Source organism: Puma concolor, chromosome B4 (assembly GCF_028749965.1).
Source record: "Puma concolor isolate L17-30 chromosome B4, mPumCon1.1.hap2, whole genome shotgun sequence".
In the NCBI taxonomy this organism is placed as follows: domain Eukaryota; kingdom Metazoa; phylum Chordata; class Mammalia; order Carnivora; family Felidae; genus Puma; species Puma concolor.
In genome coordinates this window covers 59,744,756-59,769,005 of record NC_141673.1, presented here as the reverse complement: position 1 = coordinate 59,769,005, position 24,250 = coordinate 59,744,756, and the positions used below count along the sequence as shown (strand labels likewise).

The 24,250-nt window shown below is 46.4% G+C and overlaps 3 protein-coding genes and 1 long non-coding RNA gene across 9 annotated transcripts; 2 read left to right on the top strand and 2 right to left on the bottom strand.

Moving 5' to 3' along the window:
* Positions 1–35: 35 nt before the first annotated feature.
* Positions 36–5,765, top strand: LOC147579093 (uncharacterized). Its single transcript, XR_015253541.1, has 2 exons — positions 36–505; positions 3,487–5,765. It is a non-coding gene; the product is annotated as an uncharacterized LOC147579093 (long non-coding RNA).
* CNPY2 (canopy FGF signaling regulator 2) lies at positions 1,176–4,103 on the bottom strand. Its single transcript, XM_025926759.2, has 6 exons — positions 3,968–4,103; positions 3,272–3,384; positions 3,004–3,119; positions 1,963–2,166; positions 1,708–1,804; positions 1,176–1,341 (listed from the first exon to the last, which is right to left on the bottom strand). The coding sequence occupies exons 2-6, from the start codon at positions 3,357–3,359 to the stop codon at positions 1,298–1,300; spliced, it is 549 nt and encodes a 182-aa protein (XP_025782544.1). The 5' UTR covers positions 3,360–3,384; positions 3,968–4,103; the 3' UTR covers positions 1,176–1,297.
* On the bottom strand, positions 4,897–18,330 carry PAN2 (poly(A) specific ribonuclease subunit PAN2). Of its 6 annotated transcripts, none has more exons than XM_025926584.2 (26): positions 18,194–18,330; positions 17,149–17,544; positions 14,240–14,409; positions 14,006–14,126; positions 13,766–13,843; positions 13,115–13,382; positions 12,416–12,758; positions 12,124–12,220; positions 11,160–11,279; positions 10,824–10,943; positions 10,418–10,546; positions 10,091–10,290; positions 9,834–9,982; positions 9,603–9,709; positions 9,315–9,413; positions 9,123–9,196; positions 8,871–9,018; positions 8,429–8,572; positions 8,238–8,297; positions 7,920–8,010; positions 7,165–7,322; positions 6,922–7,065; positions 6,601–6,780; positions 6,380–6,473; positions 5,907–6,104; positions 4,897–5,565 (listed from the first exon to the last, which is right to left on the bottom strand). In XM_025926584.2, exons 2-26 carry the CDS (start codon positions 17,428–17,430, stop codon positions 5,531–5,533), a joined length of 3,609 nt encoding a protein of 1,202 aa, XP_025782369.1. In that variant the 5' UTR covers positions 17,431–17,544; positions 18,194–18,330; the 3' UTR covers positions 4,897–5,530. The 6 variants fall into 6 exon arrangements, with proteins under 6 accessions (XP_025782369.1, XP_025782371.1, XP_025782370.1 ...); XM_025926586.2 differs by having other exon boundaries at positions 9,846–9,982; XM_025926585.2 differs by having other exon boundaries at positions 9,834–9,979.
* Positions 18,331–20,434: 2,104 nt separating this feature from the next.
* On the top strand, positions 20,435–23,586 carry IL23A (interleukin 23 subunit alpha). The gene is made up of 4 exons (XM_025927021.2): positions 20,435–22,034; positions 22,263–22,364; positions 22,870–23,016; positions 23,121–23,586. The coding sequence occupies exons 1-4, from the start codon at positions 21,855–21,857 to the stop codon at positions 23,280–23,282; spliced, it is 591 nt and encodes a 196-aa protein (XP_025782806.1). The 5' UTR covers positions 20,435–21,854; the 3' UTR covers positions 23,283–23,586.
* Positions 23,587–24,250: the final 664 nt, after the last annotated feature.

Genomic DNA, 24,250 nt, shown 5'->3' with positions numbered 1-24,250 from the left:
GCATTTCTTATGGCTGATGAGAGAAGAAGGAATTAACACTAGAACCTGAGTTGTCAACTAATATCAGGATACTTGCTCTGAACTAGTTCATGTGTTAGATTTCTCAGGGATTTGTGACATGAAAGCCTTGTTGAACACATTCGCTTTGTGTGTACAGGGTATTAAGAGAAAAAAAAGACTTAAAACAGAAGCTACTTTACAGCTATATTAGATCATATTGACAGTACGGAACATTAGCCTCTTGATCCAATTTTGCCACTAAATACAGACCTTCAGGACCTGTGGTATCTCTAGGCCTCAGTTTCTTCATCTGTAAAATGGGCAGAGATGAACTATATGACCTCCAAGTTCCCTTTAGATTCTAAAATGCTTAATTTAAAAAGTCTTCAAAATGTTTATTCAGTTATTCTTTCCCTGAGGTATTCCTGGGATAGAAGTATTCCATTCCAAACCCTGAGATAGACATACCTCTGGATCAAGGTGTTTAAGAAGCTCCTCAAAGAAGGTATCCTTTAGGTTTCCATCCCTATGCCCAGTAAAGAATCTCTACACATAGAAAGTGGGGACAGACTTACAGTCCAGACTGACAGATGGAGATGAAAAAGGTATACTTTAGTGCTACAGGTTCAAATCTAAAAGCTTAGACCAGCAAGCAAGGGCCTTCATTAAATAACATCCCTTACCTCATCTCTCCCTATCTTATAAAGCCTTTACTTTTCAGATGAGTTGACCCCATCTATTTCCACTTCCTCTCTGCTATTGCTGATCCCTCCATCTGGAAGGGCAGGGAGGGAAGAATAATGCATATCCATGATTTCCTTCAAGACCAAGCTGTCTTAAACTTTATGTTTCATCAGTATAAATACAAGTCATTTTTAGAATCCCATACTACCACACACTTACCTATGTTCCCTTGCTTATTCACAGAGGCTCCTCTTCTCTCCACAATTAGACTCTAAACACATGGTATTGAGTAGGCACCGAAAAAATGCTTATCTAGTTTTGAGTCCAGCAGGAATCTCAGATGGCAAAAGAATGAAAGCCTCAGGCTCCTCCTACCTTCATGCTACACCATTTCCAAAGCACTTCCTTCCCTTTTCTTTCCTGTCTGGAATCCCCTATCTTCAAGCTTAATGTAAGGGTTGATTCTGGATATGAAAAGACAACACAGTTCATACTTTTGGTTTCACAATTTTTCAGTTCATTTCAATAAAAACATAATATAAAAGGCATTGCCACCCTCTTCCCCTCCTGGGGGTGATCCATCAAGCCTGTCAGTCTGGGCCGCTCCAGTGGTTCACAGCTCATCATGCGATATGTGCAGGGCATGGTCACATAGATCTGCAAATAGCACATAAAAGTTTGAAGGAAAATGCCACTCTCATACTGATATATGTCACTATCAAGAAAATGCCCCAAACCAAACTGGCACACACACCAACCACCATTTTTTAGAGCATATCCTTTTAGATGACAAAACATTCCCACTATCCTTTCACTAGGATCTCAGGTGAGGGAGCCACAAATTCTGAAAGCTGACAGAAAGAGAATAGAGAGGAACAACCCAAGTCTCTAAGTCATAGGTAATGGAAGTTAATTCTTGAGCTATTATCAGAGGATGGGGGATAGGAGGAAGAGGAACATGCTAAGGAATGTGCCAGGTTCTAACGGGCTGTGAGGACAGGCAGTACAGTGGGAGTAGTTTACCTGTTCGCTTACTACAAAGTTTGTCTTTAACATTGTCAGCCTCTCGGGAAAAGAATTCAATGAGTTCATCCTCATATTCCTCCACAATGCTCTCACACTGCCAACCCAAGGGAGAAATGAATGAGAGAGGGCAGCAAGAAGAGGCCTCTTGCCTCCACCTCCAGAGAGGAGAAGGACATTAACATAGCTTTCCACTTGGGCTGTCCCATAACTCCCCTAATTTTCAAAAACCAGCTACCCATTCCCAAAGCTCACCGCAAACTTGAGAGTGCCACTGATGTCTGAATCAATTCGGATGCCCTGTAGGTCCAGTTCATTGGATTCTCCATTCCGGCCCACTACACGTACGTAGTTCTTGCGGTGGGTGGAAGGGTCAATTTGTTCCCCATACTCCTTCATCCGGTCACATACCTCCTCTAGCAGCTCTGTGAGGTGGGCCTCTGAGCGAGCATAAGGCACCTAGAAATGTCCTCAGCCTTGGTTCATATTCTTCCACCTCTGTACATTAGTAATTTATATCCTTACTCTTCCTTCCAAATCTAGTTCAACTAACTTATTCGAAAAAGCCCTCCCTAATTAAAAACAGTACAGTTTATTCGTATGGTTCCAAAGTGCTTTCAAATATATGATCTTATTTTACCTCACTTCACATTTCTAAGAAATAAAACAGGTGTCATTACCTCCAAATTATAGATAAACAGAGACCTCTTTGATAAATCCTAGTTAACTATGTGTTCCTTTCCTTTGAACTCCCTTAATTCTTATGGGTGTAAGGTAATGATTTTATTTATTTGTATTAAATGAGATTAATACCTGTCCTCAACAGGAGCATAAGAGAGGCAGTGTAGGCTTTGAGGATAATAATTATAAAGCATCTCACAAACATCATAACCTTAACTTTTCTTTGTATACTCTCCACTAGATATAGCTTTGCGTATATGTTATGTTTTCTACTAAAGTATAAATTTCCTACATACAGGGATATGGCCTTCTTTTTCTCTTTTGTATGTATATAATTATGCCATAGTGAAAACATGAGTGACATGAATTACGGATGTGGAGGAGGGGGCTGATCAGGGTTCCCTGTCTACTAATAACTACAGCAGAAATAATATTAAGGTTTGGAGCCAGGAAGCGCATAGGGTATAAGCCTCCAGCCTCTTACAAATGTGATAGCCCAATATTTTAGATACCTTTCTGGGTCAATATCTATTAAACCAAGGTCCTTCTTAATCAGTTGAGTTCTCATTCAAATTCAGAGTGAGCTACTTTATTTGGGGGAACAGTAACAGTTACCTCCACCACTGACTGGCTGCCATCTGGATTGATTCGGAAAGAGCCCATCTGAATGGTCTTCTTGGGATCCACCTGGGCGATTTCCCACTCTAGTTCATCCACCAGAGCCCTGCAAGCTGGTGTGAGGGGAGAGGAAGGAGGAAGAAGGGGAGAAAGGAAATCAACCCAGGGATTTCCATTCATTCTTCTCCCAGACCCTGTATCTCATGCTCTCCCAAGGCTCTGTCTTCCCCACCCTCCTTTCTCTCATTTCTCTTTGTGCTCTTACCTCCACAATGTAGATCCTGGCTCCTCCGAGCCCAGGCAGTTCCCAGCAGGGCCCCCAGAAGCAGGGCCAGCCAACCCCAGCCTTTCATCTTTAGAGTAATGGGGTTGCTCCACCTGAGTTAAGGGTGGAATAAGAGCATAGGTGTGAGAATTCGGCTCCATTACCCCCACCCCACCCTACAAAGGCTTCAGTGTGACTCTGGCTCTACTTTTCAGGAAATGGCCAGGACACAAAGGAGCTCCTCTGTTCCAGCGCTTGAGGACCCGGATTCCGCCCCCAACCTTCCCCCCCCCGCCCCCCCGCGGTGAGTGAGAGCGCGAGCGAGGGACTTGGGGCTCAGTCCCAGACACTACGTCGACAGGTGAGGCCCCAGATGTTGGTACTTAAGCGTTGGCTGCCTAGGGCTCACAGGGCTATGTGGCAGCTGCGGAACGGAGGTTGGCGATTAAGTGAGGACGGAAGGCACAGAGAAGCTGCCGGCAAGGCAAGCAGCTGATTCAGGCCAGGAGGCAGAAAGGTGGTGGGCAGAAGAACACTCTATACCTGGGGCCTATTTGGACCCACCACCTTCGATTACTGCATCCCCACCTCCAGCCTATAGCTTTCCCGTGCGGACCAGCCCCCTTTCTGAGGACGCCGCCATTGCCTTCGCTCCAGTCCATTCCAGACCCTCAGTGCCACTCGCATCCGTCCCACCTCTGCTCCCAGGGCCGCCGCCGTGGCCCAGGCGCTCGAAGACGGCCGGACTCTCACTTTACTCCCGACCGTAGCACCTGGCTGCGGGGGAGCGAGGCTGTCCAGGCTTCTCCAGAGCGCTCCGCCACTTTCCAGGCAAGGGTGACCCAGCGACTGCCTGACCCAGCTCCCCGCACTCTAAGCGGCCGTCTACGCACGGCGCCGAAGCGCTGCCGTGCGAGCCCTACACGGGAGACCGACCCCAAACCCGCCCCTCCAAACTCTCGCGCGAACAGGCAGCTCCGGAGCGGCTTCCAGGCTGCGAGGACCCCGGTGGATCGCAGAAGGACCCAGACTTGCGTGGCGAGCAGCTCCACGTGACCACCAGGGGTCAGCCGAAGAATAGGAGTGGCCTGAAGCAAGGACAGAGCCGTTTGGCATAAGGACGCGGTCAGAGGCACGTGGGTGTGCCAGTCTAGGTGGGCTAGGACCTTCCAAAAGAAAGGTACCCTGCTAGCCTGTGAGAAGCCCTGGTTTCAATACCCCGCAAACTACATCTCCCAGGAAGCACCGCAGCACTTCACAGATCTTGTTAGTAGCTACAAGTCTTCAGATAACCTAAGACCTGCAGTTTGTCAGTTTCCCCAACTTTCCTTTTCCGAGGAAACCATACTGTGCATCTTAAAAGAATCTGGTCTTAAGGTAGTAGGCAGCCATAGCAAAGAGCTAAAAATAACTGTCCAGCAAAGACATAACTATATTCCTCCAATAACCTTAACTTTGGACTCCAGAGCTTCACCTTCATTTCTAGGTGGAAATTTGAACGCTTGTTTTTTTTCCAGTTGTTATATAAAGCCAACACAAAGAAAGGAGAGGAGAGCTTAAGTCAGAGCATCCCACACTTGCAGGTCTCTAGTGACATAGATGACAAGCCAGTAATACTTTTTTTATTTTATTTTATAAAACATGCATTTTAAAACAAAACTTTAAAAAATAACAAAACTTGGGACAGGAGAGTGGATGGAAGACAGATGCTTCTCAGCTGTCAGCAGGAGTGAAGACAGCAGTCAAGCTGTGTCTAGGACCCAAAGGCCCTTTTGGCAATGATGGTGTTGGCAATACTGGTTTGCTAGGGCCACCAATATTCGATGTCCTGGTCCATCCAGGCATCTCTCAAGCAGTCAGAGACTTGAGCTCTCTTGAGCTACTGTTGTATCCTATCACTAACCAGGACTTCAGTCCTTAGCCAACTGGGAACTGAGAGTACTGGTTCCAGGAGCGTTTTTTTGCCTGGATATTAATTACCCAGGATATTTATTGAGAATATCAATTTCTTTCCATTTGGGTCAATTCTAGACTCTGTTCCTGGCCCGCTATTTTGCAAAGAATGAAAAAGGAATCTGGCACCTCTTCCCTTTACAGCAACTCTGCTGCATTCCAGTTCTATTAATAGCACCATCTGTAGACCCTGAGCAGGTCCAATTCTGGAAGCGGGCGAGGACTAGCCAACTTGGGAAACCATCTCCCAGTTCTGGGGCATAGAACACTGAGGGTAGAGGAGTAGTTCACTGGGAGAGGATGAGGTCAGAGCGCCAACACTGAGGAGAAGACAGCTGCATCTGTCAGAGACAAAATCAAGAGCATTGACTCTTAAGGTGAGTGGAGAAAAAGTGCCTGGAATACTTCTTATGAAGGAAAAGAGGGCAAACCTGCCCCAAACATTTTAGAATTAGGCAGGAGGAGGTTAGGATCAGTGCAGACTTTCAAGAACACAATCTATTTCACTGAATGTTGGGAGGATTAAATGCTTTGTAAACCACTGAGTGCTTTACAAATGTAAGGTAGAGCTGGTACAATTGTTAACATCACCATCATCATTATTATTATCATGAGTATAATCTTCACATATGCAATCAAAACCCACCCTGTCCACTCTCCCTTGTCCCATCCCAGGCCTTACTCTTGGGACTCGTCTGACCCTCAGGCTCAGGAACCTTCCAGTCCATCTTTCGGCCCTTCTCATAAAGACCCTTGAGCACTTTGTGGAAGGATTCAGGCTCCGTGCCATTTTTGCTTAGCTCCAGATACTTTCGGTAGAGCTGAAGGGCTGTACGGGCATCCTCAATACTGTCATGGGTTTCCCCTTGAATCTTCAGGTCTGAGGGAATTAGAGGTGGAATGGTTTGGAACCTAGCAAAGGAAGGTAAGAATATGTCCCATACTCACATCCCCTACTCCCAATAACCAATAAAAAAAAACTTGACTACCCGTAAGGGAAAAAGCCAAACGCCATTCCTAGTGCAGCGGGATACTGAAGTTACTTAAATCCATTCATAACTCTCACCACTAAGGGTCCTCCCTACTCCCTTCATTCCAACACTTTTTCCTGCTCTTAATGAGCACCATAAGGGCCTACAAGGTACACCAACTCACCTAGGAAGTACCAAGCAAGGAACCGCAGGGAAATCATTCGTTTTCGGGGCATATGAAAGAGATAGACAGTGTCAAGGACTTGGTCCTTGGGCACCTGGCAGAGATAAAAGAGTGGGAGACTGAAGGTAGGTGATCCATAACTTCTCATTCTCCAAAAGCATAATGTATACCCTAAAGGGCCCATATTCAAAGGAAACTCTTAAAAACAGCCCTGCCCGAACCATGAGGTTGATGACCCGGAAGTCCTTCTGCAGACCATGACCCACAAACTTGACTCCAATGTCTATAAGAAAACGAAGCTTTAAGTAGGTAGACTTGAGAGTTGTGAGGTGCTTAGAGGAAATCTTGGCATCTAGGTCTCCTGGCTTAATCCCCGAGTACTGAGTCAAGTAATCCACCACCTAGGCATAGAGAAAAGGAGAAGTTGCTCACGAAGTGAGGTGCAGAGTCTCTCCCTGCTACTCTTCCCTGGGTTCTAGAGCACTCTACATAAGCATAAGGTCTGTCTCACTTGTACCTCCTAGTACAAGATATCCTAGTACCTGCTCCTGGGTAGAGATGTAGTCATCAATGAAGGGGATACCCTCATTGGGTCCCTGGCCTCGAACACAAGTAATCCTTGCTACTGACATCTGGCTTGGTTTGATGGTAGACTTGGTGCCATCACTGCGTAACTCTGCTTCCTCCTACAGGAGAAGAGTTGATAAGGAAATCAGAGAATAGCTTGTGATGCCTAATATCTCCAGAGTTCTGTGCCAACACCACACCCTTTTGGTCTTGGTTACCTCATTAAGAGTGACAAACTCAGCATCCAGGCCCACCAGGTCCCCAACCTGCGGCATCTCATTCAGCATCAGTGGAATAAAGGTAGTATGTGTTTTCCGCTGCTTCCGTGCTAGCGAGGCTTCAGCCAGCAGGACACTTGCCTCAATAGGGTTCTTGACTGGAAGGGAAAATCCAGAAGACAGATGGCTAGTGATAAGGAAGTAACCAGGTGAGGGAAACCCAGGATGGCTGACCAGAGACTGGGTCTACACTGTGATCTCTCAATAATCAAAGCATGTGAATAAGAAGATTGTGTCTGCTGAACAGACAGATGGAATAGGTCAAATCAGAAAACTACTAAGAAATATGCTAAGAGAAACAAAAAAGCAGAGAGGAAAGAATAAGACTTTGACTTTTTTGGACTTTAGCTTAGAAAATCCAGAAAAACAAAGTTACAGGGAAACTATGGGTTTAAAGGCACCAAAAAGGGACCTAATAAGAAGTCCATCTGCAAAAGAAGAAAGTTTCACTTGGGAAGAATGATTAGACTCAAAATCAAAACCTTAGCCCTTTTGATCAGATTCCCCCCATCACCTCTTCCCCTCTACACTCTCAGCATCTCCAGGTTCTAAATTTAGAGCCTGATGAAACAGGAATCTCTTTAGTATCACCCCTGGAAATAATAACACTGGCTACCTGTCCTAATCTTAACAAGATCTCTTCCAAAAGACCAATCTAAACTGCCACACCCTTCTGTCTACTCTGTACCACTTACTGTTCAGGTTGTATTTGGAATTAAGATTCCTTTTGACGTAATAAAGGATAGCAGGCACTTTCCAATTCATGTCAAACTGCACAGCTTCATGCTATAAAAGAAAAAGCACTTCATGGTCTATATATAGATGCCCCCTTTTCCTTTTTCCCAAGCCAGACAAAAGACAGAACTCAGGTGCTATTTTTAGTTCTGCTAACACTTTTTATTCTTGAGAACCCATCCCTCCCTCCTGAATCTACCTGGCATTCTGGAGCACTGAGGATGAGAATTCTAGGAAAAGGGGAGATGAAAGGGGGAATGGAATGTGTTACAACTAACCTTATCAATAGGTTCAATAAGAAAGTCATTGAAGAGATACCACTGCTGGTGGGTAACACCCTGTGGAAATACAGAAAAAGATGATAAAGTGATAGCTGGACCACTCTGACTCAGAGTCAAGATAAGGACAGACCTGGGACTCCATTGTGGCTACCACCAGGGGTGTCCCTGCCTTGTAGTATCTCACTCACCTCCTTGCGCTGGTGGTAGGTCTCTCCGACTTTGATGTGAGCCACCAGGCTGCCCCCTGTGCGTGAGTCCAGGATGTGTACCACAGTAGCCATCAGGTCATACACAAAGACACCATGCTCCTCCTCTGCCCTGGCTGGGCCCCACTGTGAGGGGGGTACCCAGGCTGCTAAGCTAAGTTTAAGGATGGGGAAGGAAGGGGAATGGGGATAGAGGATAGGGAGTTTGGGGGACGGGGATGGGGGACCAGGGTGGGTTATCTCCATCCTAGCCCATCTATGACTCAATACTGAACTGAGTCACTCTGGAAAAGCCCACAACTGGTAAATAACTTGGCTTTATTCCCTTCCTTTTCCCTATACTAAGTTCCATCTTCCCCTTGCCCTGCTTCTGCCCCAACCTTCTCTCCCTTATTCCCCTTTCTCTTCCCAGTTGTTCAACAACCTGTATCTCATCCCCATCAGTCCAATTGCAAACATCCAGCCCTTTATTCTTGGTCATCTTCATGCGAATGGAGAAAGGAAGCCAGACATTCTTCAACTCCTCAATGGAGGAACACATCACCACGCCCTCTGGACTCCCTAGTTCCTTCCTATCAGGATAAGAGAATTAGAAATTCATTCTGAGATCTAGCCAGTGACCAGAGGAGCCACTGGGTAGCTCAATCCTTTGACTAACCCCCCAGACAGTACCTACCAATCAGCCAAAGCAAACTCTTTATTCTTAGAGATTTCCCCACCATGCTTTTTTATTGCCATCTTGAAGGCAACCTGAACACAAAGGAAAAAAATATCTGATTGCCCAGGAACATTAATCATATATTGAGCAGAGAAGGGAGAGAAAATTAAGAAGTACACCTAAAACCCTGCTTCCAGACCTGGTCCTTACCTCAGCCTGCATTCTCCAGAAATCAGCTTCTTTCAAGCTGTTCACCTCACAGTTGATAACAAGAATATCTGGCAGATGGCGGATGTTGCGGGTCTGAATCTGAGAGGAAAAAACAAACAAGGAATGGCAATGAGCCTATGGGAAAGAAACGTGGATGGGAACAGTAAAACCTGGACCTGCATTTTCAAACTGAGGTTCCTCCCACTCCCTATAGATCTGTGGATGGTGGTGCTGACATAGCTAGTCCCAGATGAAACCACACCAAGTCCCCAACATGGGAGGACTTACCGTGGGCTGGTACTTCTCGCAGTTGTCGCACCAGGCCTGTGTATTCTGCTCCAGGCAGATGCTTCGCTTCAGCACCTGAGCAAAGTCACAGTTCTTCCCGGTTTTATCTGAGGGGAAACTGGATGCTTCACTCTAGGTTCTCCCTTCTACCCATTATTAGCCTCCCAACACCCTCTCCTTGATGTTATGGAACACGTGAGGGAGCCTTCCCAACCCAGCTGCAGGGTATACCACTGTTGCTACCCTCGGGGTAGGAGAGCGTGAAGAGCAGGGTGGAAGAGGCTCGCACGGTCTCACTGCCGCAGCGGCAGAGGCTGCAATTCTCCATCTCACAGCTGAACAGCTGCCCAATGACAGAGTCCCCCGATGAACAAAAGCTGCTAAGGGCAGGGAAGGCAATACATGCACATGGAGACAGTTAGGACACCTTCTAAGTCACAGAGGGGACTGTCATGGTGGCTTTAAATATTCATGTTCCGATTTCATACCTGCCTCCAGCACCTCGATAAGCCTGGGGTACTTCTAGCTCCTGCATATCCTGATGCAGTTGAGTGAGAATGAAGCGATTCCACCTCTGAATAAGCCTGGCCAGATTGCCTTTGCCTGAAGCCTCATCTGAGTCAGCCAGGATCAGACCAAGGGCCGAGGCCTCAGGAATGGTGCGGAATGCCCGAAGAAAATTACTGCCCTGGAATCCAGGAAGTGTGTTGGTAGAATGGGGAAATTTTCTCTTTTGTGGCCATTTGCACAGCAGTGTCCCTGCCTACTGTCTACCTCCCTTCCCCTTTTATTGTCCCAGGTCTCCAGACACTGACCTGACAAGGGTCACCTCGAGAAAGATCCAACATGTGGAAGAGGAAACCCAGCTCACATGCCAGACAGAACTCCTTCTGGCAAAGATGGTTCTGGATAAGACAGCGAACGGGCTCCAGAAAATAGAGCACCTGGGGGGGGGGTGGGAAGAGCAGGAGAACTGATACAGGCAACTAGTATGGAGAAGAGAGATGGGATGGTTAAGAGAGCTGATAAAGAATACAAATCAGGAGTCTACTGAAGAATGGAGCACACAGAAGAGACTTGAAGGCTGTGAAGCAAGAAAGAATGGTAGCGGAGGCCATGGCAAAGTGGGCTTGGTTGGAGAGACCTGGAAAAAGAGCAGGGAGTATGGGGCCACAGAGAAGAAAGGCAGTAGCCATGTTCAGGTTGCAGGAATATCCTTACCTGGATCATGCAGTTACAGTAGGCATTGGGGATGTGGGGCTCTAATCCAGCAAACAGGGTCTTATTGTAGTGTTTGAAGTCAAAGTCCTCCAGCCCTAGCTTGGAGTATTTGATGGTTACCTGAGGCAGAAATAGTCTGAGCAAAATGAACGTATCCTCAGAGTCCCCTAAATCCTTTGCAGTGGTCATAACCTTCCCCAAAACCTCCCTCCTGAGTCCAGGTGGTAGATGAAGACTTCTCAACTGAGTCCTTCGATCCTTTCTAGTATGACCCCCTTTTCCCAGGGAACCTTTCCCCACATCCCACAGGACTCCTTCCTTGGTAACCCCCAGCACCTTGCGGTATTTCTTAGAGACCATGTGGAGATGTAGCTCCTCTTCCCGCCCTATCGGTGACTCAGTGACCTGGCTGAAGCTGTCAAATTCACTGTCTGACTCCTTGAGTCGATAAGGAATCTAGAATTTTTAAAAAGAGGTAATTTTGTTGGATGTCTTAATTATCTTTGGTTTCCCCCCACCTTTATCCCAACACTGAACCTTCTACTTTCTTGAAGTTTCAGCATCTACCGCGTCCTTTTTATTCCCACTGCCATCACCCTACCACACCACAGCTCAACAACTGTGATGGCTTCCACGCGTGGCTCCACACACACTCTGTTCGGCATCCTGCTACCAAACAAACTCTCCCAAAATGCCTATTTCAGTGTGTCACTTCTCTCCCTAAACACTGGTATTAAGGCTTCACAACCGGGCCCTTTCCAACCTCAATGTCTTACTATTTCCCAGTACTCACCACCACTCCAGCCAGACTGGTCCAATCACAGTCCCGGTCAGACACACCTTTTGCAGTTATGCTTCTTGAGACCTTTGCTAACACTGATCTCTCATCTTGAATATGCTTCCATGTTACTTTCTATTTACCTATTTTTAACCAGCTCAATATCCACCTTTTTCAGTATGTCTTCCCTGACCACTCTGGCCCAGAGTAACATTTCCCCTCCAAACAGCCCTGGCAGTGAATGCTCATAACATTCCTTTGGCATTTAACAATAGAACAAATAATTTGTTACAGACAGGTCTTATTTTCACTAACCAAATACTAAACTTCTTAATAGCAAAGACTCTATCTTCTACTCTGAATTCTCCCTAACACCTACCATGGTACCTTTCATTCATTAGACCTCAAAAATCCTTTACTGACTAACTAAAAGCAAAAAATGCTGAGAACTAGTAAAGAAACAAGACAGGAGAAATCCCAGAGGGCTGGGCTGGGGGCTGACCCTCTCACCTCTGAACATACCTGATTGCGCAGCCTGGTGCGGGGGTTGGGTGCATAGCCAATGAAGCCCACCTTCTTCATGGTGCGTAGAATCTCTGCATCCACAGGGGGTGCTCGCCTATAATGTAGTACAGTTCTAGGGCTTGAAGTTTGTGGTGTCTGCCTATCTAATACCCAACCCCCAAGGAGCCAGAAAAGAAAGTACTGAAGGCACACAAAAATCAGGAAAGTAGACTACTACAGGGCTTACAGAGAATCCTAGTATCTTGGCCCTTTCCCCCTCCCTCCTTTTGACCCAAATGTAAGGTACAACCTGGGAGCTGGAGCGGAGTTGGCAGCAGGCCAGTCAGAGAGAAGTGTGTCAGTGGTGAGCGGGACAGGGATGAGGGAAAGAGGCAGCAGGTCCTGGCTCCAGTCCAGAGGAGGCAGTGAGTCCACGAGACAGGGCAAAGCAAACTCCGTCTCACGGGAGTAAGGGTTGAAGGAAGGCTCAGGGGAATCAGTCCAGAGGTGTACACAGCCCTCAGAATCCCCAAAGGCCAGGGCCTGCTTGCTGGCTGATACGTCAAATGTCATTAGCAGAGGCCCCACAGGATTCACATGAAAGATGTCTGCTGGGTTGGCCAGGCCTGTGGGCTCACAAAACTGGCACTGCCCTAGAAGAGAGGAGGAAGCATTATGACACTCCTTTTCTCTCATATCAGGGAAAGACTGGGCCTAAATTCATGCCTAGAGATACAAATAATACCATCTGATGCCTTCCCATAAGCCACAGGCAGTTTTGTTACCCAGTAAAGTTATTCTGCCTGCTCCACCTTTATCTTTTTCTGTGTTCTTCACACTCAGGGAGAAAATAAAAGCACTAATCTCTGACCAAACCTAAGTGAGACCCTGATAGCCCACTGGAAGTTTACTATTTCCTCCAACAAAGAGGTTCCTAGGAGTATACTCCTAGTGTCTACTTCTCCTTTGGTCATCAACCCCTCCTACCCCTTCCTACAGTCCTTCCTACCTGACTGGGAGATGATAGCAAGTCGAGAAGTATATGTAGGGATGAAGCGCAAGAAGGCAGGATCCACATGTACTTGAAGTGGTGTGATGGCACGCATCATGCGCAGATCATACACCTTGAGGAAACGGTCACAGGCCAGGCCAGTGAGGCGGCTGGAGAAGCCACAGGCGGCCAGCAGGTTGCCATGCACATCAAAATCTGACAGACTTCCTGAGAAAGCATCAAACTCATGCTCCACCTTAAAAGAACGGAGGTCTCGCAGGGAAACCTGAAGAAGAGATAACTCAGTTATCTGCCAACACTGTTATCAGGAAAAGTACCCACCACCTACCTAATCCTGTGAGGCCCCTGCCAAAAGAACTAAGGCTCTAGGATATGGGCAATTAAAGCACAGAACAGGCAAAAAGAGAGGCCAAGAGCTGGAAGGGACTCCAAAGAGAACTCTTGTTTACTCTCTTGCCTCAAAGGTATCTAGTTACAATAGAAGGCATCAGCCTGAAAGACAATCTAGTATAACGTGGCTGAGTAGGAACTCGGATCACTCCTCCTGTGCCTCCAACTATAGCCCCAGAACTGAGGGAAAGAAAGAGCTCAAGCACATGTCTGATGAAACAGGGCCATGTGGTAGGAGGAAACATGGAACCGAGCCACCTTGCCAGATGTGTGGCCACAGAAGAAGAAGCGATTTGTCTGTCTCATAATGGTGACTCCAGGCGTCTCAACTGCATACTGGGGGACAAAGCAGAAAAACCAGTGAGAATAATTCTTCCCACAGACCAAAGGAACAGAAAGACTGCACATACATCTTAGTCATGTTTCCAGTCTGGGCATATCCCTGACCCCCCAAAAACCTCAGGTCCTGCCTGGGTCTTTCTTTCCCCAGTCTTATACCTTCTGAGTCTCCTGGACAGTATTAAGGTCAATTTCCAATATGTGGTTCTGCAGCCCACCAACAAGCAGAGTGCTGTTGTCAGTCAGTAGGAGACTGTGCATATCCTCACTCTCATCCAGCCTGTAGGGGAAAGGAAAGGCTAAGGGACCAAGGTCTCAAAAGTTTCCAATCCTTTAGACTTCCCATTTTAGGAGGGACTCTCTTTCCCAGTCCAGAGCTGAGAAGCCACTTACAGGTAATCAAATATAATGAGGCCCCCACGGGCCATATACTTGAGGTTGTTCTTGGTGAGAAATAGGATACCATTTTCCAGGCTCTGGATCTGTCGAATGTCATCACTGCCATTGACCTGAAAGGATGAGTAACGCTCCAAGGCGGGGCCAAAAAATGAAGTGGCATGGCCCTGTGGGGGACAAAAAAGATGAGACACACCCTGAGTGGAGGGGCAGGGCCACCCCAGATACAGGTCAGGGACTGGAGACATTGCTCAACTTTTCTCCATTCTTGCTTGGCCTTTCTGGCTAACAGCAACTAAGGCATACGGCTAGGGACCAATCTAAGTGACAAAGACATTGATAATAAATACTATCTTATGTTTAATGCTTCACAAAGTACTTTTGTAAACTCTACCTCATTTTGCCCTCACAATGACCTTGCTGAATAGATAATGGTTCAGTTGGTTAGAACAGTTTCGGGTCAGGGATGTGAGTCCGATCCTCCACTGGCCAGCTGGTTTTCTTATGTTCCATATTCAAGTCTTAATCTCTACCAGCCACCATCTGGGAAATGTGCACTGTGGGTCACAGGCTGGAATAGAGAGAATGTGAAACTCATTCCCCTCTTGGCTCCTATGACATCATTCACTACTGGTTTCGCTCCTGACTCTTACCTCATACCTCCTCTTTATGTGCTTCCCTTCAGACCACTCTTGAACCATGGCTATTCCCAGTCCACTATTTTCTCACTAGTCATTTTAGGTAATCTCATCCACTCTCAAGGTTTTAACCATCAGTCTTCTAACTGATGGATCCTAACTCCCTCTTCTAGCCCAGACCACTGCCTCAAGCTTCACACTTACATATCCAAATATCTACTAAACATCTCTCTTTAGATATTCCACGAAAACCCAAACTCATTACATTCTAAATTAAATTTGTCATTTTACCTCGTTTCAATTATTCTTCTAACTGTATTCTTTATGGAACCATGATCTATCCAAAGGACTAAGTCACTGGTAGTAACTTGTCTTGTTTACTTCCTAAGTATTTCCCAAATCTGTTCTACATGTCTACAGTGCTTCATTCAGGCTTTCATATTCTATGTGAACTGCTACAATAACCTACAATCTAAGCCGATCCCACTGAGTCCTGCCATGTTCCCCCTTAAATGAAACTCTATACTGCTACTTCAGCATTCTAAGATGCAAACCTAACCTTATCATTCTGGATAAAAACTGTCAGTGGTGTGAAAGATCAAGTCCAAGCTCTTTTAACATAGCATATGAGGTTTTCTAGAATGTTCTCCTCCCAGATATCTGCATGGCTTCCTCTCTCCCTTCTAGACGACTTAGAATGGACATCCTGGTCTGTATCCAAGTCTCTACTCAAGTGTGACATTATCAGAGAGACTTTCCCTGACCAATTATCTAAAACAGCAACACCTCCCACCCTTCATTACCTTAACCCCCTTACTCCACTTTATTTTCCTTAAGGATACTAAACACCTAATATATTATAAATGTATTTTTGTTGCCTTTTTAAATGCTTATTCCCAATCTAGACCATAGAGCAAGGCGTGGCACCTAACAGGTGCTCAAAAAACACTAGTTGAATGAAGTAATGTCTAACTTTTCAGACTTATCTTCCAGAGCAGTAAACCCTAATTGCTTGTAGTTCCTGTAATCTGTAATCACACTGTATGGTATCTTGGAAATCTTTATCCTGTTGCTTTTGCCAAGACAGCATTTTCCCCTCTTCTTCACCTGACTCCTACTCACTTCTGAAGAACTCACTTCAGGTGTCACTTCCTTCTGGAGGGCCTCTAACCCTTCTGCACCCAGTAAATATTTTTACACTGGCACTTAGTAGTTTATATCTTAAACTCATAATTAGTTTATATCTTAAATTCATAATTAATAAGTAAAACAGTTTAGTTTCTTCTAAAGTACCATGAAGTTATCTGTATGTATGTATGTATGTATATATATATATATATATATATATATATATATATATATATATATCATACACACATATATATATATATATATATTTTTTTTCTCATTGTTCTGTAAATTCCTTGAGGGCAAGAATTATGTTTTATTCAGTTTTATTCCTTGGGTCTACCATAGCAGTAGACCCTACCTACTGAAATGAATGTATTATCAAAAAAGTACATTCTTTCTAATGAAAAAAGCACAATTCATGCCCTATGGAAGGAAAATTAGTAAACCAAGAATATTATTTCTTACAAAACTTTGAGCTCTCTAGCATACTGGTGATATAGATACACATTAAAAAACATTAATATTGGGGTGCTTGAATGGCTCAATCAGTTGAGCATCTGACTCTTGATTTTGGCTCAGGTCATGATCCCAGGGTTGTGGGATCAAGCCCATGTCGGGCTCTGTGCTGAGCATGGAGACTGCTTAAGATCTCTCTCCCTCTGCCCCTCTCACCTGCTTATGCACTCTAAAATAAAAATAAAAAAGAGTTAACACTGATAACTGCTCTCAGAGAGATTAAAATCAGCCAAAGAAGACAGAATGATTCCATGTAAGATATGCAGAAACATGTGTTAAACATTCTATAATTATAAAAATGGAAACAGAAGAAGGGCATTAGAGATTGGATTTGGACACTACAGACTAACTGATGGGTACAGTTATCAAGGTTAATCAAAGCTTAGAATGGGCAAATTGTGGTAGAAATGGGATGACTTCTGAAAAAGAACACGTATGTAACTTCTTCCTGGATCATATGGCTCCTTCCACTCCCTTCCTACTGATTTGACAGAGACCTAACTAACTCTCACCACCTCAACTCAGTTCTGGCTCCCAGTAAAGCAGCTGCCCTTGGGCTAAAACCAGATAAAATACCTCCAACATCTCCTTTCAGCCCTTACAAAGGGGTACAGTTCTTACCCCATGGCTTCCCACCCACAGCATCTCCTCGTGCAAGTCAAAGTGGGAGACGGAGACAGGCACACCCACTTCAGCCACCACACTGTGCAATTCAGAGTAGACACCTTCCATTATGTGCACTGACTCCTGGACAGGAAGAGCCTCCAAGGCCACCCCCTCCGGATCCAGCTCCACATTCTGTAGCAGACTTGGGTTCAGGTGGGCATCCAGGACAGGGTCCAGGGCAGAATGCATGGCCGGGGCATACTCTGCCAGTCCAGGGTCCAGACCCTCGAAGTTCATGACGACGATGGCAGATTAGACCCGTGTCACACCCTCCCTTGCAACGGCCCTTTAAGATGTCTGACCCAGCCTTCAGCAGGATAGCACCAGTGGGCCTAGAATGGACATCCTGGCCTGCAAAGGGAAAGAGGTAGCTGAGTCAGTGATAGGTAGGCCCAGGTACTTGTATTTAGTGTGTTCTAGATTATATGTGCAGAAGGGAAATGAGGCAGGGAGATGTGAGAATGCCAGGCAGGAGATGAAGCAGGCAGGAAGGGGATGCGCAGTAGGGTAGAGGCGGAAGTGTTGTCCCTTTTTCTCCTCTAGGCCCTCTGTACTCCCCACCACCCCACTATCTAACCTAAAACATGACTTCCTTTTCATCTCCCTTCAGGCCTGCCCACTTGCCTGGTTCACCCCAGAACCATCAGTGAAAACAGCAGCGACTGTGGGACAGGAGTTAAGGAAAGGGGCTAAGATGCTTGTTTCCCAAAATTAAGGATGGGGGGGAGGGGAAGTGGGAGGTGAGAATAAGAAGTCGTTTCCCAGAATCCCCTGCAATGTTACCCAGGATTCTCCAGGGAAAAATAATAATGTCCAGCTACCCACAATTGGGGCGGGAATGGGGGGGACATGATGAAAATGGCTAGTTACCCACAATTCTCTAGGGGAACCAGAGAAATCAATTACCCAGAATTCTCCCCCGGTGGAGGGGAGGGGAGGGGAGGGCTTAGGGCAGGGGTCAGATGTGTTCTTGGGATGCTTATGGGGATTGGGTCATTACCAAGATTTCTCCATGGCGGATATTTTGGAGCGCGTGGAATTAAAACGAGTAGGGGGAGAGCAAGCGCCGTCAGCTCCGCGGGAAATTCCAGTTTCCCCAATTCTCCCCCGCGCCTGAAGCTCAACCAAACACTACGGCGGGCTCCCAGTCAGAGCTTCCAATCAGGAAGGGTTTGGAGCTCACCTAAGCCAATCAGAAGGAGCCAGGTACAGACGGCTCCGCGAGAAGACGCGTGACGCGGGTATTGGGCAAAAATAAGGTTACGGGCCGCCAATGGGGACAAACGGTGTCAGATCCTGGCCGCATTTGGTGTCGTGAAACGTAACTCCTTCTCTTTTAAGCTTTCTTTGAACAAAACTGGAGAAGTCGCTTGGAAACCGAACTTTAATGCTCCCTGTAACTTTAGAAGTTCTAGAATAAGAGATGCCCAAGGTAAAGCACTGGGAATCGATTGCTGGGTATTCCCAGCCTATTCCAGTCCACCCCCTCCACCTGCGGTGCTCTTGTGAGCCACTCCGCCACCTCTCACCCTGTTGCCCCCGAAACTCGCCGGCATTTCCTATCATTTCCAGGCATGGGAGAGAAAAAAGGAAGCGGGAGCCACGTTCCAAACACGGCCCAACTAGCTGCCTCTTCTACGATTCTGTAGGCATCCATCTGAAACTCCCATCTGTGATTATCTACTCCCCAGATGCTCCGGTAATAGTCCCGTGGAGCGAGACCCCTCAGCTATCAAATTCCCCTAGCTCTTGAAGCTCGACGTTATCCCTCAGAAGGGGATGAGCACGGCAAATTGGGACATTTGCTTACCCCCAAACTCTTACAGATTTAGCGTCAACAGTTATTTTTAGCGATTCTTGGGGTCTAATTGTTTTGGAATGGGGCCAGGTTGCGAGATGTCACTAGGGCAATTTAGCTCAGTTTCTAACGGCCACACAGAGGGCCTTTTTGATGGAAGGAATTTCTCACGGAGGATACAGTTTTAAAGCATTTCTCTCTGTCTCAATAAAGCCTGCTGAATAACACTGTAATAAAAGGACTCCAGAATTTAGACTTACAGGACTCACAGGGGTCCTGGAGTCATAGACGGAGAGAAAAACACCGTAACTCAGTGGGTCTCTCAAATTGATCTGACTTCACAGGTCCCTAGATTTAAAATCCTGGGAAAAGATGGGTGCTGAGAGACTAGACAGTTTGTAAACTTTGAGAAATTTCCATATTGAGGTTGAGAAAGACTTCACAGACCTATGAGAATTACTGGGCCTGAGATACCTGGGCTAAATCAGCTACTTTATAAAGATAGTTTGTGTCCTGTCCAATATAATGGAATGATTGAGAAAGCAGGATCTGGGGGTGCCTGGGTGGCTCAGTTGGTTAAGTGTCATCAGGCTTCCACTCAGGTCATGATCTCCCTGTTGGTAAGTTCAAGCCCCGTGTTTGGCTCTGTGCTGACAGCTCTGAGCCTGGGGTCTGCTTCAGCTTCTGTGTCTCCCTCTCTCTCTGCCCCTCTCCCCCCTCTAAAAAATAAACATTTAAAAAATAAAATAAAATAGAGAAAGAGAGAGAGAAAGCAGGATCTGAAGCCAGATTTTCTGTCCTGGAATTCTGGCCATTCAGTTCTGTGATCTTGGGTAAATTACTTAGCTCTGTTTCCTCATCTGTAGTATAGGGATAATAACAACTCACAACCAACTCACTGGGTTGTTGTGAGAATTAAATGGGTTAATACATAAAAAGTGCTTAGACCAAGTACTTGGCATAAAGTGAGAGTTGGATATATGTTAGCCATCATTATTAACTATGTAAGGAAATTTCAACTGGATTTGGAGTCTGGGCATCCAACTGGAAAGGCCTGCTTAGGAGTGTCTGGTGAATGTGATTTGCATAACGGTTGAGGCCCTGTTGACGTCAAGGGGTCACTGCAGTTCCAGGTCAGATCTAGTCCTGGAAGTAGTTCCTGCCACAGAACAGTCCCACAATCACCCCACCAACCTTGCTTCCTACCCAACTCTCGAAGCACCAGGAAGTGAAACAAAGCAGCAGAGCCCCGTGCCTCCAACTCACCCTTGTCTCTCTCATCCCATCCCCCAACACTCCACTTCCTTCTTCTTTTACCTTTCATCTCCTATCCTTTAGGCCCCCAGAATGAGGCCAGAGATGGAAAAGCACAACAGACATTAAACACAAGTGAGGTGAGCTCCCCTCCTTCCTTCTTCCATTTGTGTACACCATATGTAGAGAGAGGCAAACCATTTCCCACTCAGACTGAGATAACCTATCCGATGCTGGAAACATTTTATCCAAAGGTAGATTTACCACAGAGTCATAATATTTGAATCAAAAGTTTCACTGGGAAGTTTTGAATAGTTCTAAGGGAAGGGAGGCCTCTATCAAGGGTAAGTTTCTCAGAGAAGAAGAGTCAACCTCTTGGGAAGGCTTTAAGGACCATCTGTGTGGTCAGCCATGTCCTCATTCTGACGTCCAAATTGTTCTGGGACCCTCCACTGGGGTTGGGGCAGTCCCAGATTTGGACCACCCCCCACTCCCACGCCCAACCTCACAGTCTCAGCTGTCTCACTGAATGTTGCATCAGGGAGAGTGATGAAATCAGTGTCAGCGGATTTTACCCATGGATGCAACAGGCTGAAGGACTGGTCAGGGTCATTGACACAGTGCACCTTCAACTCCCCAGAATTCCTGGACTTCCTAGCTGTGGGGTAGGGACTGGGTGCTGGAATATCTAAATTTGACTTGTAGTCCTTGCTTAAACTTGTATCCCAAAAGAACCACCACCTGAACCCCACAGATCCTATGAAATGTTGGGCCACTAAGGTTGAGGAATTAGATGATTCTTAGCAGCAAATCTCTCCCTCCAAGAACCCTTCTAGCCTCCACAGTGAGGCCTGAAGTGGGAGCAGTAATACTTTATACGGCATTATATGGCTTCCTAGTTCACAAAGTACCTTCACATCCATTCTTTCCCAGTGAAAATAATTGTTGCCAAGGGAGAAAAAAGAAGCCCCCTTGTTCTTAGATAGAGGGCCCCAGAGGGGAACCAAACTGCATTCCAAACTGAATGGAATCTCGCTATCCTATTGGGAAATAAAATGAATGGTTGCATTTTGGCTTTTCCTCAGGCAGGAAAAGGTAAGGAAGTTAGGTGGGGGTGTGGAGGGAATTAAGCTTTGAGAGGCCAAAAAGTGAGGGAAAGATTGAACAGGAAGAAACTTGAGACTTGATTCATTTAAATATTCATTCCTCCCACCCCCACCCCCTCTACAGCCATTTTGATTCATGGAGAGCATTACACATATGCCCCATCCCAGGCCTCCAGCCACAGCAACCACACGTCTCATTTCCCTTGGAACTGAGGCTGCATACCTGGGCTCTCCACAGAGGGGGATGATGCAGGGAGGGGAATCCCACCTGCTGTGAGTCACCTGCTAGTATAAAGGGCGGGCCTTACAATGCAAGGACCTTAAAAAGAGACTCAGACAAGGGGAGAAAAACAGCAGGAAGCAGCTCAGAAACTCAGTGAACAACAGAAGGAAGCAACAAAGAACGCAGAGCATCAGGCTCAGAGCAAAGGGAAGTGGGCAGAGATTCCACAGGGACTGGTGTGAGGCACAGAGCCAGCCAGATTTGAGAAGCAGGCGACAAGATGCTGGGGAGCAGCAGGGCTATGCTGCTGCTGCTGCTGCTCCTGCTGCCACCGCTGCCCTGGACTGCTCAGACCCGGGCTGTGCCTGAGGGCAGTAGCCCTGCCTGGGCTCTGGGCCAGCAGCTCTCACAGAAGCTCTGCACGCTGGCCTGGAGTGCACATCCTCCAACGGGACATGTGGTAAGTAGCAGGCTCTGGCACCAAACGGGAGCCTGTCCAAGGTCTCCAAGGCTGCAGAGGAAGACTCTGGCTTTGGATAGAAGCTGGAGGGTTGAAGGTCCTCAAAGAGTGGACCTTAAAGAGGACAGGGAGTGGGGTTCCTAGGAGAGTCATGGGCCTGGGGTACTGGTGGAGTTTGAAAATGCTTCTCTTATCTCTTCACTCTTCCCACCCCTTCCTCCATTCCAGGACCTACCAAGAGAACAGGGAGATGACGAGACTACAGATGACGTCCCCCACATCCAGTGTGGGGATGGCTGTGATCCCCAAGGACTCAGAGACAACAGTCAGGTAGTAAGATGAGGCTGGACTACAAGGAAGAGGGACTGGGACATTGTTGGGTACCATGGAGAATTAGTAAAAGTTGTATCTGTCCTTGTTCATTTGGCTTGTTATAACAAATACCATAGATTGGGTGACTTATAAACATCAAAAATTTAGTTCTCACTGTTCTGGAGTCTGGAAGTTGGATATCAGGGTGTCAGTATGGTCAGGTGAGGGTCCTCTTCCAGGTTGCAGACTTCTCATTGTTACCTTTATATGGCAGAAGGGCCTTGGGAGTTCATGGGTCTCTTTTAGAAGTTCCTGAAGGCTCCACCCTCATGACATTATCACCTTGTGAAGGCCCTACCTCCTGATACAATCACATTGGAGGGTTAGGATTCAACATATGGATTTTGTGAGGACACAAACATTCAGACCATGGCAGTGTCTAAGAATGGCAAAGAACCGGGTGGGTCTTTGGTAATGGAATAGGAGGGTATTGGTTAGCTCTCACTGCTTTCTTTTCCCCCAGTTCTGCTTACAAAGGATCCACCAGGGCCTGGTTTTTTATGAGAAGCTGCTGGACTCAGACATTTTCACAGGGGAGCCCTCTCTACTCCCTGATAGCCCAGTGGGCCAGCTTCACGCCTCCCTCCTGGGCCTTAGGCAACTCTTACAGGTATGAACAAGGGGCCTGAAGAATGGGGGCTTGCAGGTATCAGAGACAGGAACTTGAGGGTAAAGGTTCTAGAGTCTCTCTGATTGTGTCCTATGTCCTTTCAGCCTGACGGTCAACACTGGGAGACTGAGCAAACTCCAAACCCCAGTCCTAACCAGCCATGGCAACGCCTCCTTCTCCGCTTCAAGATCCTCCGCAGCCTTCAGGCCTTTGTGGCTGTAGCTGCCAGGGTCTTTGCCCATGGAGCAGCAACCCTGAGCCCCTAAAGCCAAAAGCTTAAGCATGGCACCCAGATCTCCATGGCTCAGCAGTGCAAAAATGAATCAGCCCAGGAACCTGTGAGCCAACAAGTGAATTAGTCCATTAATTCTAATGGAACTTGCAAATGTTGAAAAATTACCAACACTGACTAATTTATGATACTGACCTAGGACAAAGTTGAGTATTTATTAACTAGAAAGGGAAAACTTGAGATTATTTATCCTCATGGCAGCAGTTTGGGGAGGATTATTTATTATATTTATACTGAATTATGTACTTTTTTCAATAAAGACTTATTTATGTGAATGATTTCTAGGCTTGGTTGGAAAAAAAGCAATATAGGGCTAAAGGACTACAATTTGCATCCTTCTACTCTGCAGGGCTCCAGTGGAGAGGGATATTTCCTCATGCGCCCCTAGTGTATAGATAGAGTAACTAGGATCTTTTTGGTCTGGATCCCTGTATCGCTAAACAAGCTGAATGGGATTACAAAGGATTGAAATTAGGAAGTTGGGCCCCTAAATGTGGCTCCTTTTACTGCCTGACCTTATTACTCCTTACTTTCTTGGCCAAGAATATATTTGGCCAAAGACAGGAGTCCCAATCACTGCAGGATCAAAAGTCAGAGCTGCTTTGACCAGGAAAGGCATTCCGGGAAGATGGCAGTAAATCCCCTAAATTAATGGGATTCTCCCTTTATGGACATCTGTGGACCCCATCAGAGGGTTTGACTACCCAAGGGGAGATAAACTACTTTTGAAACAAAGAGAAGGGGAAGGGGTTAATGTGATCACTTCTCTTCCTTTTCTCCATAGTCACAACGTTAAAAAGGTATGGGTTTTGGAGTCAAACAGACCCAGGTTTATATATTGGCTTTGTCGCCAATCAGCTAAGTGACAATGGGCTAGTTATAGAACTGCTCACCACACCCCCCAACTCATATATAGCTCACAGCCCCCCTGGAAGAATCTAA